The sequence below is a fragment of the Centroberyx gerrardi genome, chromosome 14, assembly GCF_048128805.1.
Source record: "Centroberyx gerrardi isolate f3 chromosome 14, fCenGer3.hap1.cur.20231027, whole genome shotgun sequence".
Taxonomy (NCBI): Eukaryota; Metazoa; Chordata; class Actinopteri; order Beryciformes; family Berycidae; genus Centroberyx; species Centroberyx gerrardi.
In genome coordinates, this window is record NC_136010.1 from 21,301,220 (window position 1) to 21,317,238 (window position 16,019).

The 16,019-nt window shown below is 38.9% G+C and overlaps 1 protein-coding gene and 1 long non-coding RNA gene across 2 annotated transcripts; one reads left to right on the forward strand and one right to left on the reverse strand.

Annotated features, from left to right (window-relative positions):
* Nucleotides 1–5,888: 5,888 nt before the first annotated feature.
* Nucleotides 5,889–9,183, reverse strand: pfdn4 (prefoldin subunit 4). Its single transcript, XM_078288534.1, has 4 exons — nucleotides 9,126–9,183; nucleotides 8,579–8,686; nucleotides 8,071–8,211; nucleotides 5,889–6,371 (listed from the first exon to the last, which is right to left on the reverse strand). The coding sequence occupies exons 1-4, from the start codon at nucleotides 9,150–9,152 to the stop codon at nucleotides 6,240–6,242; spliced, it is 408 nt and encodes a 135-aa protein (XP_078144660.1). The 5' UTR covers nucleotides 9,153–9,183; the 3' UTR covers nucleotides 5,889–6,239.
* Nucleotides 9,184–11,311: 2,128 nt separating this feature from the next.
* LOC144542284 (uncharacterized) lies at nucleotides 11,312–12,016 on the forward strand. Its single transcript, XR_013507143.1, has 3 exons — nucleotides 11,312–11,409; nucleotides 11,602–11,658; nucleotides 11,953–12,016. It is a non-coding gene; the product is annotated as an uncharacterized LOC144542284 (long non-coding RNA).
* Nucleotides 12,017–16,019: the final 4,003 nt, after the last annotated feature.

Below are 16,019 nucleotides of genomic sequence, written 5' to 3' on the forward strand. Positions count from 1 at the left end.
AAGGTGAGCAACACCCACAGACATCATGATGTCAGTTTCTGTTATGGAATTCATAAACCACATGGGTGTGATACAGTGATTTGCTGAACTTTTTACTGCTCAACCACGATGCAAATGCTTATACTTTATTTGTGCTTGGGCTGGTGTTGACCAATTAGAAGTAATTGGATGAAAAACAGATAAATCATAATTCATCCCATTCACCCCCTCCTATCTACCCCACTAATTAGGCTTTGTGTATGCCTCGCAGACGGAGAGAACATGGATTCTAGAGCAAGACCGATTATAGAAATCACTGGATTGTGGAAAAATGTCACCTAAGGACTAACTGTGAACCCATCTTTTGTGCTGTTATTCACTGTTATTTGTTGGTGTATCATAAATTGCAGCTAATTGGGACAGCAGAAGCCGATCAGTTAGGGGACACTCTTGTGATTGACGGATCATCGGTTCAAATCCCTAGGTGGGAAAATCTTTGTGAAGGGAATGAGAAAGGTTCTTCCAATGCCGTCAGAGTAACTCCTACTACGTCAGGAGGCCACTGCTGTAAGTGAGACAGTGTTCTTATTAATAACGCTGCCTTATTGAGGAATTAAAAATAGGATTATCCTAACACCTCATTAAGGAGTGAAAATGTTTTATGTTAAAAAGCCACCAGATTCTTGTCACTATAAAACTATTTTAGAGTTTTACTGGTTCCATAAAATCCATCTGAGATCACTATTCAGAGGCACATATTTGGGGAGATAGAAGTTTTTCATCACTTCATAAGCTTTAATGCACTTAATACTGTATTCCAAAACCTTGGATGTGTCAGTTTATTCAAGGTCCTTATGATATAACTGACAGGACGTCAGTCTTTGGTAATGATATTCATTGAAACATTTGGAGCCATTCTACTGTCTTTCATATGGTTACTTACTTGGTCCGTTGTCCTATAGTGGATATGGAAATGCATTTATTTCTGAAGCTATATTCTATGCATATTAAGGGCCACTGATTAAAGTAGATAACTGATGGCAGCTTACAAGCTTAAACCCCCCCCACACATTTTACACATTCTAGACTGAGATTTGATGATACACACGTGAAAGTTTTAATTTCCAATTCTGTAATTCATAAATGAAAGATAAACAGATCTTTAAATAAACCATTGGATGTTTGCTCTGGGACACCAATTTGTTTTCAAAGCATTTATAATTTCTGATTGCTGCACTGATCACACACGCACACACACACACACACACACACACACACACTCATACACTCACTGAGGGATCAGTCCTCACAAAGACTTGTCTTCATCATTCAGATGCAATGTGTTTCATATACTGCCGCAGCGGAATTGCGGCTTTATTGTCTTGGTCGATCAGCTTGATGGACAGTAATGAAATGAATGACAGAAGATATCCCAGCAAAGTGCTCAGCCTCCACACACAAAGCACTCCAGAGCCCCCATCCACAGGAAGTGATGGAATGGAAGTAATTACCAGTAAATTAATTTGTCTGAAAAGTCTCACGCAATAATTATTAGGCTTTTGGCCCATCTGGACCATGAGCGGCATGGCCTTTCACTGCATCCTAAATCATCTGCAACATTTCCTCAAACAGTTGCATCACTGCATTGTGTCTGTCGCCTCATCTTGCTCTGTGCATTTCAGGTTAAAGCTTTTTTTTTTCTAAATTTGCATGCTGTCCCTTACTTGTCAGACTCTCATAATGTGTTGTAGTAGCTGTTGTAGCTGTCAAGGCTAAGGACCTTTAAAGCTTGTATACTCTCCCATCACAAAAAATACAGTGCTGTAACATAATGTATATCACTCGGAAAGTCAGTTGCGTTTTCAAATCTAAGAAGAATATGTTGTTTACCAAGGCTTTTAATTTTGCACATACATTAAGAAACAATAACAGTATGAGCTATGCAGATATTAGTCATTTATTCCTCACAATGATACACATTGATGACCCGATATGAACTGGATGGCATTTGACAAGTAGCATGTTGCATTGCACTGGTGAGATCTGGTGAGATTGCATTTCACTTGTAATGAATAAAAGCTAGCTGATACAGAAAAGCTGTAAGTGATGAGGAATGGCTGCAGCTACTATAGATTTTTCAAACAGTCTGGGTTCAATCTCCTGACATTCAGACTAACATACAGAGACAGTGAGCAAACACAATTTCTCACTATACCACCAGTGCAGAAAATGATGAAGTGTGCACAAACCCACCGAGGAAGAGCAAAGGACACAAGCTCCCAGCAAGACTTAGCTGTTTACTAGATTGGGGACAAAAGCTGTTATCAAAAACGCACTTTGCTATTATGGCAAATCAGCCAATATCCAATAAACTCACCTTGATCTCAGTTCAAGCTCCTTGAGTTTGACTGTAAAATTAGTAGGGAGACAGAGACACCCTCTGGTATGTTTCTGCTGTTACTGCAGCAAGGTTGAGCTTGAAAATAGGTGTAAACCAGTACAAAGTTATCACATATATATTGTTTTCTGATACAAATTCAGATCATGTTGACTCGATTATCTCATTTTTAATATCCGAATAAGGAGAATAGAAGTTTTAGTAGTCCTCATATAACATTACAACACTACACAGTTCAGTGAAACAGACTTCTGTAATGAGTTAGGCTTTGTATCTGAGAGGTCTAAAGTTTTAATAGGAGGCAAAGACAATAATAAAGATTAATCCAATTCTCAGATCAGCACGGCAGACTATATATGCGTCCCACCTTAGTTAACAATTCAGTCTTGTCGGTTGCTTCATTGGGAATCATACCATCATACCAATCTAAAAGCTGTCAAAGCTGTGAACATTGATTCTAACTACACAGCTAATAAAAATCAACATCTGCTGTGCCATTAGAGAGAAAGGAGAGGAGAGAGCACGGATAGAAATGAAGAGAGAGAGAGAGAGAGAGAGAGAGAGAGAGAGAGAGAGAGAGAGAGAGTAAACAAGGCCATCAGGGAAATAAGTCCAGTCATTTCCACGTGTGTTCCTCTGAGCCAGGGTTTAACAAGCTGTGCATAAAGACAAGCCTGTGTGGGTGGAGCTCCTCTTAATCATAGCTATGAATGTTCAGCAGGAAACCCATGGGGAAGAGGAACTTGTTAATTGAGATCTTGATCCTCCAGAGGTGTTGGCTATAACTTCAAACTCTCCATTTATTTTTCTGATATTTTATTAGCTCAAGCAGGCCACACTTGAGGGCACAATTTAATGAGGTTTGTGCATTGTTTGTATTTGTGGGAGCCACCAACCATACAGTATATATATATATATATATATATAGAATTATCTGGGAAATGGAATACACTCATTTGGATAACACAATTTGCATGCCCGAGATTTCACCTGAATTCATTGCTCTTTTGATCTTAAAAAATAGTCTTTCAAGCGCACATAGGCTTCATTCTGACTGACCCGCTGACTAGCAGCAGCAGCAGCAGCAATTATCCTGACAAAGCATACACATCTGTGTATGTATGAATATCTTGCTAAGAATTGGAAGCCTTGATGGATTTACCTAGTCTTTTGTGTCGTCCTGATGCAGTCTTTTTCCTCCCTGTATATCTCATGCTCAAGTTTACCATGACAGATGCCTTTGATCTACCAACTCTTTTATTCAGTTGCTTATCTATCAAATCACCCCCTTTGTGAACTTCACCTCAGTTGTTAACAGTGGAGATTTGGTCAGTTGGATCAATAATCAGTCACAATGAGAACTGTGCGGGAAAACCTTCAGGAAATGCTAATGTTATACTACACTGCTGATTGGTTTAGGCTATTAAAGAGACTTTGTTTTAGGTCAAACCTGGGTCAAATAATATGTGCGAGTAATTATTAGCATTTGTTTTAATCTGTTAACATCACCGGATGGGTGAGCCTGCCACAGGGCAATGTAATGAGTGTAAGAATGATTTGACAAACTATTTGAAAGTCAAATCAGTATACTGACAATTTACCTTAAAGTGCCTTAATTGTGTGTTAAGGTTAAAACAAATGCTGCGTTAGTAGTTATTTGACCCAGGTCTGTTTTAGGTCTGGCTGCAAAATGACTTCCCTTTTCATTCCAGCGCACCAACCAGAACTCGGCATATAGCTGAACCTTCAGATCACTTTGCTGTATCCATTCTGTAGGCGACTTCTTATAAGACAGCTTTACTTATTCTGCTGGGAGACTAGTCGTGACTGCTGATCTATTTCAAACTCATCGGATATTGCGGTCACGCCTCTCACTTTCCATTCTGGCTCGCCATAAAAAGTCTCAGTGGACACTTAATGCCTTTCAAAACACTACATTAGATCTGTAAATCTGCAGGATATTCAGAGAACATGAAATGGATATTCAGTTGAAGTGTTCCTGACCTTCGCTAGCACCTCAACGAGCCACAGCTCTGTGCGCAGGGCAGCAGGGCAAGGACAATATACTTGATGAAAATGACAAAGAGCTAGGAAAGCACGGCTTGAATCTAACATCATTTCTTATTTCTAAACATTACCATGCAATTGTCATCACATCTGAAAAAAAAATCCCTTTTCAAATGTGTGCTGCATTTCATACTTTCTATTACAAATCAGAAAAAGATTATAATCTTCATGCTAAACTACATAACTCAAGTCGTTAACTGACCAAAAAGAAATTGGTAAATACTGTATGCCCTAATATTGTCTAAAATGCCTGAACATAATGAGAAATAGCTATGTCATAAAGATTTATCTATATTGTTCATTGTCAACAATGTCTTATTGACTTTTAAGATTCTCAACTGTTTTCTGTGAACAAATCATCAGTTCTCTAATAGTGCGATGGCTTCAGAAAGTATTCAACCCCCTTGACCTTTTCTGCATTTTGTGGCATTGCAGACTAAACACAAAATAGATTAAATAGTGATCATTTAACAATCTACACAAAATACTCCAAAAAAAGGTAAGAACATGTTTTTAGAAATCTTTGCAAATTTATTGAAAATGTATTGAGTCAAAACTTTGTAGAAGCCCCTTTGGCAGCAATTGCAGCTACAGGTCTTCTTTGATACGTCTCTATCAGCTGGGCACATTCGGATTTGGGGATTTTCTCCCATTCTAACGTGCAGATTTGCCCCATCACGCTTCACAGTAAGAGATGGTGTTAGATGGGTGATAAGCTGTGCTAGCTCTTTGTGTTAACAGCTGAAAAGTTAAATTTTCGTTTAGGGAGACCACAGAATCTTTTGCCTCACGCTTTCAGAGTCTCTCACTGCCTTTTTACCAACTCTACTCGTGCCATAATAGGTCTTTTTATAAAGCGCAGCACTGACTGTTGTCCTTCCGGCAGGATCTCCCATTGCAGCCAATAAACTCTGCAGGTCTGTCAGAATGGTCCTTGGTCAGCTCACTGATCAAGCTCCTTCTTGCCCAGTTGCTCAGTTTGGTCAGACTCTAGGAAGAATCTGAGTAGTTCCATTTTTTTCCAGAGAAAAAAAGATGGAGCTTTTGTGAACTCCCAACACTTTAGAAGCTGTTTTATACCCTCACCCAGATCTATGCCTCCTTATAATTCGGACTCTGAATTCTGCAGACAGTTCCTTGGACTTCATGGTTGAGTTTCTGATCTTACATGCGTTTATACGGATATATGCGCTTCATTCTAAATCATGTCCAATCAAATGAATTGGCCACAGATGGACTCCAATCAATTTGTAGAGACACATGAAGGACACTGAAAATAATTTGGATGCACCTTAACTCAATTTGTCGCTGCAGAGATATAAGAGTGTCACTGCAAAGGGGTTGAATACTTATTACAAAATCAGTTCTTGACAAATGAAACTGGCTCTTGTCGAGAACGGTTTAGAATGCCAAATTTGCTCTTGATGTAGGTCGAAAGAATACACAACTTTTTCCAGTGAATTTATTTTACTTGAGTTAGATTAGCCTTAGATAAAACACATGAACATTAAATAAGTGACCAATTAAAATAGATTAGAAATCGTGTGCATTTATTCAATCTCCAAACCATTACCTTTGTTGTCCTTCTGCATTTTTGTGCCAAAACCAAGATGAAAACACGTACATCATCTGCGCAAACAAACATAAATGAAAACATAAGCCAGATGCTGCGAATCTAATCCATTCATGCAGAGCCCTACTGATGTTTTTGCTTTGGCAAGCTTCCTGTGAATCTGATGTGAGAGCTGCATGAAAAGGTCCATGTTGAGACAGCTGTCAATGTCCATTTCACCTCTCAGCTTTCATCTGCCTCCAGGTTGATGTTGTTGCCAAACTTGGCATAGAGCTGGACCTTCAGATCACCCAACACTTGCTGGATTGCTGACACTCGTTCTTCAAGGTCCTTGACCTCCTGCTCCAGCGCTTCCTGTACGATAAAGAACATGGAGTTAGAGGATAGAAATCTCAAACTATCTGACAATCGCTGCTATTTCTTCATGAGTGTCAAGCAACGGGTTCAAAAGGCATCTCTATAAGCCAGTTAATGAAAGACTCTTTCCAGCTGTGTCATCAAAAACACATTCTGAAGGCATTTGGTAGCCAGTGAGTGGAGAAAAAATAAAAGGATATTTAAAATGATCTAAGTGTATGCTAAATTATCATCAGCAGATATGACGACATGATAGGTAAATTATTTTTTACAATTTTGTAGCTCGTCTGTCATTCATTGTGTGTAACAGACTACTGTGCATCCAATCAGTAGAGGCCAGCATGCTGTTCTCTGCTGTTGTGTGTGGAGGAGGCAGCGTCAAGGTGGGATGCAGGCAGGCTCAATAAACTGGTTAAAGAAAGGCTGGCTGTCATAGGGACATCCTGGCAGCGGTGGCAGAGGGGAGGATGAGGTCTAAACTGACCTCCATCTTGGACAATACCTCCCATTCAATAAGTACAGCTCATCTCCCTGAGGTGTACCAAGAGGACTTCAAGCGCTCATTTGTGCCGACCGCCATTCAGCTAAACAAAGCCTTCTGCTACAATGGCTCAAGCCTCAGCCAACTGAGAGCAGTGCTGAGGTCCGCTCGCACTGCACCGTCTTCATGAACCGCTTTGGACCGTTCGTCACTGTTCTTATGCTCTGGACTATACTGTAAATCTGTCCTGCTTGCACAATTCTGATCTGCATTCATGCACATCACCTGTATATATCTTTCTAAATGAGCTGATACAGATTTCTGAGCACATTTATGCACATATGCTACTTCCATCAGTAAATATGACCTTGATAATGAGAACAGTAAACAATGCACAGTTTATGTTACCTCTATGTGAACAAAACAACAAAGAAAAAATAAACTGCCAAAATAAGTTGCACTACTAATGTAAATGCACATGCAATAACTTGTAAAATTCTAATGCAAATGCACAAATGTGTACTCCTGTCCATAAAGTTGAAAAATAAAATGAGAGTGTGTAGCCCGACTGTTGCTGCCATAGCCTAGATCAGGAATATTAGCCTTTCTTATGTTTATATTCAATTAAACCATATATTAAAAAATAATGTCAGTTTAAATAAAGAGGCTGCCAAACCAATTTCCTCAAAGCACGGTTTAATTCTCCTTTGTTTGAATATAGCGGATGGACTATGTTTTAATGCTGCCTCAAAGTAGAACTTGACGAGGAAAACCCTGAACTTCAGGAGGAAAAGTTCCTCGCTCTGAGCTAAATAAAACAGAGCACACAATGTATCCTGTAATGTAAAATTGTATGTAAAATGTTTGGGTGTTAAGAAATGTATAAGCATTGGGAGCAGAAAGCAGTGTGCAAGCTCCAGAGCATGAGACTCCTGCAAATGACATTCATTGTTTTAAACAATTAATGACTGATGTCGTCTGATGCTGACTGTTGTTTTATTTACTGTCACCAATGTTTATATTTTAACAGAGATTCATTCACTAATTATTAATTCCTTTATGATGTTGAGTTTCATTATATACCTTTACATCTTAAAATCTCTCCAATGGTTCTTCAACAAAAGCTGTATGTTTTTCCAATGACCCATTTCCTGAGAGTCTTAAGACTATGAAGAGATCTCTAGATAACTGAGAAACTCTATGCAGCAGGCCCACCTTGGCAGCTTCCAGCATCTCTTGTGTCTCTTCCTGGGTGTGGCTGATAAAGACGTCACCAATTTGATAAGGGATCAACAGAGAGTCGTCGTCGAACATCATGAGGTCATCACTGGCATCCTGCAGGTTCTGCAGGGATTTCTGAATAAAGACATTAGCAGATTGTTACAGTGTTTCAGTTCTATCAGCAATCAATACCACACTAAATGTCATCAGTATTATCCCAACAGTGCTTGGGTAGTATGACTGAAACTAGGTGATGTCGTTCTAGAGCTGATCATTCAAACTTCCCAAAATGATAAACAATACAGTCAGATTACATAACAGAAAATGTATAATCATAAGTGTATTTAGACAGAACAGATTTTATTTTTTCTCCAAACGTTTACAGACTTTGTGTGCAATTCCCAAACTTTTCAAGGTTTGACAATGGTCATATTCATTGTTGTCTTGTTTATATGACAGAAACACCCGAGTTAAGTCACACAACACAAGTCACAGCTCTTACTTTCTTTGCTTCTATTTCATCTTTGAGTTCTGTCATTCGACTTGTGTTCCTCGCGAATTTATTGATCTTCTGCTGGTCCTCGAAAGTGACATTAACATCTTCAACTGCCTGCAAGTGGGAGAGAAGGGAAATCTATTATTAGCCAAGCCCAGCTAGGCAGATCTGCCTGTTCATTTCATGCAGGTGATATTAGCATAGCTATCCAGATAGCTTGACTGCTGGCCTTGTCAACACTTACTGTCACCATCACGCCTTTCACAAGCTTGGCAATCATCATCATTATCATCCTCATCCTCATCCTCATCCTCATCATCATCATGAAAAGGTTGACAGGCTAACTCAGGACTAGCGTGTCAGCTAGCTAGCTAACACTTAGCTAATATCGTTGACATGCACGAGGGTGTGGCTAAAATTAAAATACCATCGGCAGACATTGTTTTGACTTTCTTATAAGCCCGTCCGCTTTTTTGGTGTATGTTTGCAGACGAACCAGCAACGAAAGCCTTTGAATACAACATTAAATATTATTCATTCAATTTAAACTTACTACAGTCGTTTTCATGGTGGCTGCCATCTTCGCTTCCTCGACTTGAGAGGCAGGGTGCTCCAACTGACCAGTCTAGCTGTTACTGCCACCTAGCGGAATGGACAACCCAGAGTACAAGTGTGAAGAAATAAAAACACTTCATTTTGTCAGTTTTGTCCAATTAAAAGCATATATTGGCTGATGTTTCATCGTTCAATTACGTTTAAAATAAAACAGTTAATATTATATATATAATTAATTGAAAGAAATATGGCATTCAACTATAGGCCCTTATCAGAAATCCACACACACACTAGACTAAGAAGTGTGATCAATTTCAAGATCAGTGAGAATTCAGCTAATTCAGTGTATGATTTACCCTCAGAAATATGCCTACTTTTTATTTTTTTAATTTTTATTTTTATACAATATCTCAAACTCGTGATTAGATTAACCGGAACTCTTCCTCTGTAAACATTCCTACAGCAAACAAATATTTACTGAATGCATCTATAAAGCTAGAGACATTATTTAGATTTTCATGCTGAAGGTGCATAGGAATACAATGCAATCCACTGAAACAAAGACAGTAAATCTGCAACTAGGCTGTACGCTACTCTAAAGCCTACCAAACATGTGGGAAATCTTGTGGTTTTGACCTGAGTTGAAATATGTCTTGATATGCCATTTGTTCAAACTAAACTTGGAATAAAATCAGTAGCCTAATCAGCTTTAGCCTTTGTAATGTTCATACTATTAGCAGAAGTAGTAGGTTGTTATGCATTGGCACATCACTAGTTCTCACCCTAACAGTGTAAACTATTGAAAAGAGGTTTCTGGAACTGAAACGTTCTCTTGGCTGTGTCCAGTCCCACCATGCCTTGCATGAAGTCAAAAGTGCACAGTACAACCAGGGGAATCCAACTCCCACCTCAGTATGCAGCCTATAGGCTACAATGGGACATTGTGTTCATGGATTCCAAGCTTTGTCGTAACAAATACAGTGAATAGGCTACTGCACAGTGCTTATGTTCATATGTGAAAATGGCATGGATCAACAATCAACATTTATTTTTTTATTTTTTATTATTTTTTTTTTTTTTTACATATCCTTCTTTTGCATTTATCCATGGTAAACTACACACATACCTTGTGGTTAGGTTAATTTGCATTAAGTGGCTTTGGTATCTTTAGGGATGATTAAGCAAAGTAGCCTATGCAGTGTTAGGGAAATTGTGTGCATTGTTATTGTTAATGTCATCCACAGCTAGCATAATCTTGGCACAACATTTACTCACAAAAACAATGAGAAAAACAGAAAGAGGAGGAAGATGAAAGGAAATCACATTGATGTTCTACAATCAGTTGGACTTTGATCTGTGAAAGCCTCTCTGATATGTGTTTGACAAATCGCATTGACAAATCCTCTGATGAAGGCCAAAGACATTTGAACGTGATGTGGAAGTCTCTGAGGACAAGTGATTTCATTAAAGAGTTCTCTGTCTGTCTTGATTAATTGTGATAATAGATACTGTTGCCCTTTAGCCAAACAACTTTTTTCATCAAATAAATGAAAGATTAAAGGATAAATAAATTAAGCATTAAAGCAATACAGTGGATATTTCAGGGCATGTATATGTCAAATGAGTTATCATTCAACAGTCTAATTTATCAGCAAACTTAAAAAAAATATATAGCATAAATGATAAATGAGAATAAATGAGATGATCATAAATGCTTAAAGTTTCTCTTCAAAATGAAAAAGTGGGGCCTGGTTCATATCATAATATAACAATAGTTGTACAGATGCATCTATTCATTTTTCAGCAGTTTGGATAAGTGCCAGACCAAGCAAATAACCAAGTGGCTCACCTGAGCCATGAATATCCTTCACATGCATCCTGTTTCTTCCCAGCCACATTCGTCAACAAAACGGAAGGCCTACTGTGTCGCCTTATCACATTCTGCTTGATTAGGCTGTAGCCTAATGTCATCATGATCTCATGGGGTTATTTTCAGAGAATTCACTGTGAGATTACCAAGAGTGAATCACAGGTGCTTTTACTAAGAGTGCCGTTACTCTTCTTGGGTTGATGGTGGGCTCGTCATTGTAGGAAAGCCAATTGATTACTTAAAAACAGTCCCACCCATTTTTAAGCACACACAAAGTACTGCTGACTACCGTATATATACACAGTCGGGCAGGTAGCTGGGCAAGTCCATCTCTTTGACAGACACGGAGTCACTTGCCACATTTTTCCTTCAGGAGGGGATATAGCTTGTTCATTTACAGAGGAGACACAAGGTAAGATATTACACTTTGAATGCTGTTGAAGTTTAGACAATGACAAAACATAAATGGGAACGTTTGTGCAAGCTATTTTATCAGCTAATCACTCAAAAAGGAGTGGGCCATTATTGATATTTTTGTTTTCCCATGCAAAATGTATCATTAACAAAATGGACCTTGCTAATTGCTTCTATTTTACTTCTGTAGGTCTCGACTGGGACAAATATGGGGAACGAGCATTCCAAAAACAATGAGATAACAATGGTAAAATTATATATTTTTTAACTAACTTGAAAATGTAAACTTGTGATATTATAGCATTGCAGTATAATTGTTTTAGTGCCTCAAAACCAGTTGCTGTTGAGATACACAGGGGAAAGTAGATTAGCTGAGGTCTTGAACCAAACGTTTGAGCCTGGAAGCTAATCAGAATTGCTGGATGCCATGAATGTCAGTTGACAGTCAAGAGCAGTGCTTCTCTTGCAATTTAAACCCTTGTTAAAGATGTCTTGTGAACTGTAGATCTGGCATAGACTAACATTTCTGTGTTTTTCATAGAATGGGAAAAACCTTGAGAAGCATGAAAATGGCGTGAATGGCCATTCTGTAAACATCACATCCAATGACTTGGAGATTGATGGTGAGTGTCTAGGTTTCAGTATTTTTTTCTTTTTATAGAAATAAATGACAGTAAGACATGAAAAGGACGTAACAGAAATACAAGAAAACATACAGATAAAATGGTTCCTTCAGTGCTACTGATAATATATACATTGTTATAACTTTTGAAAATCTCTGATGATAACAGAAGATGATTCTTTGCTATTCCTTCTAGTTATAGACCAAACAGTCATTAAGCTCGAAGTTTGGACTTAATTTCACTCTCCTTTATTTTAATTCAATGTCTGTTTTGTTTTCACATATATGAGAATTCATGTTATGCATGGACAGACACAATGAATTGATATTTTCGTCACCAAATGAAGGGATTACTCTGAGTTGGACTCTGATAATGCTTTGTAAACACAGTAGACTCCCAGCTGTATTGCTCAATGTAAACTATAGGCGTAGCCTCAGACATGGACAAGGTGTAGCTATTTGATCTGTCATGGTGTAGTTTTTCTCACTGCATTAACAATTATGTTGTAGGATTCCCACTGGTACTTGAGTTTGCCTAAGAGTTAATATTGATCTTTGACTGTTAAAGCTAATGTCACTCTTTCCAGAACTGACTAGCCCATGTTTACCTCATGGAGCCTCATGGAGTCATAAGTAGTATGATGGCATAACATTCAAGGCTGTAAAAACTGCATGGATTTCTCTCTATTGCAGTGGTATCAGTTGGGAACTGTTCTGGTAAAGCAGAGAATGCATTAATATCACATAAATTATTGATAAATAAGATTAATCAGTGCAACAGAGACTTCATATAGAAATGATCTAAATTAATTATATTCCACTGTCTGATCCTAGAGAGAACATGACCCAAGGTTACTGATAATATAATAACAATGTTTTTGTTTTTTTATTTGCAGTTACCAGTGAGACAGCTGTCCAGCAAAATGGCAAGCCTGTGTCATTAAACTCTTACACAGACTCAGTTGAGCCTGATTTTGTCGAACCAGATTGCCAAAATGATGAAGATCAAGTTATTTCTGAAAGCCCTGACCCCACCACTGAAAAGGAAGAGGTCAAGGAAACTAAAGAGGAAAAAGTAAAAGTTAATCTTTTTGGAAAAACATTCAAAACGAAAAAAGAATCTCCAACCAGTGAGGAGAGTGTTCAAGAAAATGAGAGCTCAAATGAAGATCAAATGGATGTAAGTCCTCCTGCCACTGATCCACAGCCTGTAAGTACAATTCTCTTGTTCATTTTTATGTTTTCCTCTAATCTCTTTTCAACAGTCTTAATTGCTTCAAATCATTCACATTGTATTAGATTCACTTCAAATTGTTGACTCTATCAGTGCTTTGATCATTCCCATTATAAAATATTGCAAACAAAGATAATCAAATCATTTGTGTAATTATGAAACAGTTTAATTAAATTAGATTCATCATTGTGACTAAGCACATGGTTATGTATCCCAGAAACAAAAACCCAAACTGCATTTTATTTAAACAAGAATGTTGATTTTCATGATGGAGTCAAGTTCAAGTGGAGAAGAAGAAGATACCACCATGGACATCATCAAGCAACCAGAGGAATCTGAACCTCCACATCACCAAGCTGAAATGGCGACACAGACGGACGAAAAAATGGAAGTTGATATTTCAACGCAAACTGAAAGTGAGTGCAAGGATGATGATGATGCAACCACCAACAATGAGACCCCAGGGACTGTAACAGAAGAGCTAGCCCTTATGGAGACAGCAACCGCTGAAGAACATTCAGAGAAGGAATCTGCTGCTATTATTGCTGATGAACCTGTTGAAGAGATTGCAAATGAGGTGGTCACGGACAGCCAGCCAACTGAGGTCATCTTTGGTGAAGTGGTCACCAGGGAGAACAATGAGATGTGTGAGAATGTGGTGTACAGGGCAGAGTGGGTGGAAATCACTGAAGAGATTGTAGACAGCCTCATCAACGGTGTGGAAGAGAGCATTACCACCCCCGAGGAAGCTGAACCAGAAATCACTACAGGACCAGAATCTACCCCAAAAGAATCCATTATAGAAGATGAAATAATTACAGAAGAGGAAAATAAGGTTGTGGAAGATGTGGCAGTGGAGGAATCTTCCAGCCTTCCTGAAGAAATTACAATCCTTGAAGTGGGGGCAGATGGTGGTGTTGAGGCAGTTCTCGAATCCACTGACAATGCAGCTGTAAACATGTCACTAGACCCAAGAGCTGATGAAGTAATTACTGAAGACAATGATGAAGTAACTGCAGTGGATATGTCAGTTGATGTGGTGCTGATTGAAACCGCTGAACCTGAACCTAATCCTATCACTCCTGAGGCTGAGGTGGGAGATAGTGTCAACTCCCTAGAGGAAGAGCTAGTCACTATGGTGATGGAAGCAGTTTCTGAGGTTGTTTCTGAGGAGCCAGAACTCACACCTGCCACTCAAGAGGTGCCTGCTGAAGAAATTTCAGTCACTCCTGATGAGTTAGAAATTCCAATTAAGACGGAATCTACCCATGAAGAGGTCACCATTGATGATGCTGTTACAGAGGAGAACATGGAAGATATTGAAGATGTGCCAGTAACAAGTGACCAAGAAGTCACTGTGGATGAGCCCTCTGGTGATTGTGCTAACCCTTCTGAAGAAGAGCCTATCACTGAAGTGGTGATTGAGGCTCCTTCCGAAGAACTTGAGCCTGCCACCACAGAGGAAACTCCTGAAGATAGTTTTAGTCCTCCTGATGGGCAAGAAATGCAAGTTGAGGAGGAGAACATTGAGGTTGCTGAAAAAGTGATAGCTGATGAGGGACCAGAAGCAGCCAACGAGCCTGCTGAGGTGTGTGCTGAAGGTGAAGGTGTCCCTGAAGAAGAAATGACAAATGAGGTGATGCTAGAGGCAGTAATTGAGGCCCTCTCTCAAGAATTTGAACCCAACCCTGTCACACCTGAGGAGCCTGCTGAAGATAATGCTAGCCCCCTGGAAGAAGAGGCAGTCACTGCAACATTTCTTGTGCCGCTTTCTGGAGAACATAAATGTTTATTTATTTATTTTTTTATTTTTTTATTTTTTTTATTTAACCTTTATTTAACCAGGTGAGTCCCATTGAGATTACAAGATCTCTTTTTCGAGGGAGCCCTGGCCAAGATAGCAGCAATACAGAATTTCAAACAACATACAAGCAAACATTAAAAGCACATAAAATACAACATACAGTAGCAACTCACAGAATCATATGCCTAAAAGACAGACAGGAGGAAACGGGTCTAGCTAAGGAAGCAATTACAAATTCCAATTGAATTTGCCTCCAAACCCTTCACTACATTTTTGAATGCCCTAATCAGGATCAGCTCATCTAGCTGCAAATCTGTCTGCAAGTGGTTCCAGGCTGCAGGGGCGGAGAACATAAAGGCCCGTTTGCCAAATTCAGTGCGAACCTTAGGGACGGACAGTAAGAGGGTGTCATTTGAGCACAAACAATAATTACTAGTTTTGAGTGAGATATACCCACAAAGGTAAGAGGGGAGCAGACCAAGGATGGACTTATAAATAAATATGTACCAATGAGTAAGTCTGCGCAAGTTCAGTGAAGGCCACTGAACTCTGGCATATAGGGTGCAATGGTGAGTGAGAGCTTTGCAGCCTGTGACAAACCTCAGAGCGCTGTGGTACACAGTATCCAGCCAATGCAAGCATTGGGCAGAGGCGTGCATGTACAACAGATCACCATAGTCAAGCAAGGGAAGGAACATAGCCTCAACCAATTTTTTCCTGGCAGCATAGGAAAAGCAGGATTTGTTTCTAAAATAAAAACCTAGCTTAAGCTTTAGTTTCTTTACTAAGTTTTCAATGTGAAGTTTAAAAGTTAAACGATCATCAATTAAAATACTTAGATACTTGTATTGTGACACTAATTCAATCTGACTGCCCTGTAAGGTTACAATGTTAGGAAGAGAAGCTACTGTCTTCCTAGCATTAGAAAACAACATCAATTTAGTTTTT

Excerpts from the sequence above, each read along its gene's own strand:
- pfdn4 (XM_078288534.1), bottom strand. The coding sequence starts at position 9,152 with ATGGCAGCCACCATGAAAACGACTGTA. Across the intron at positions 8,212-8,578 it reads ATGAAATAGAAGCAAAGAAA|AAATCCCTGCAGAACCTGCA; the intron begins GTAAGAGCTGTG and ends GTCTTTATTCAG. Across the intron at positions 6,372-8,070 it reads AGATGCTGGAAGCTGCCAAG|GAAGCGCTGGAGCAGGAGGT; the intron begins GTGGGCCTGCTG and ends TTTATCGTACAG.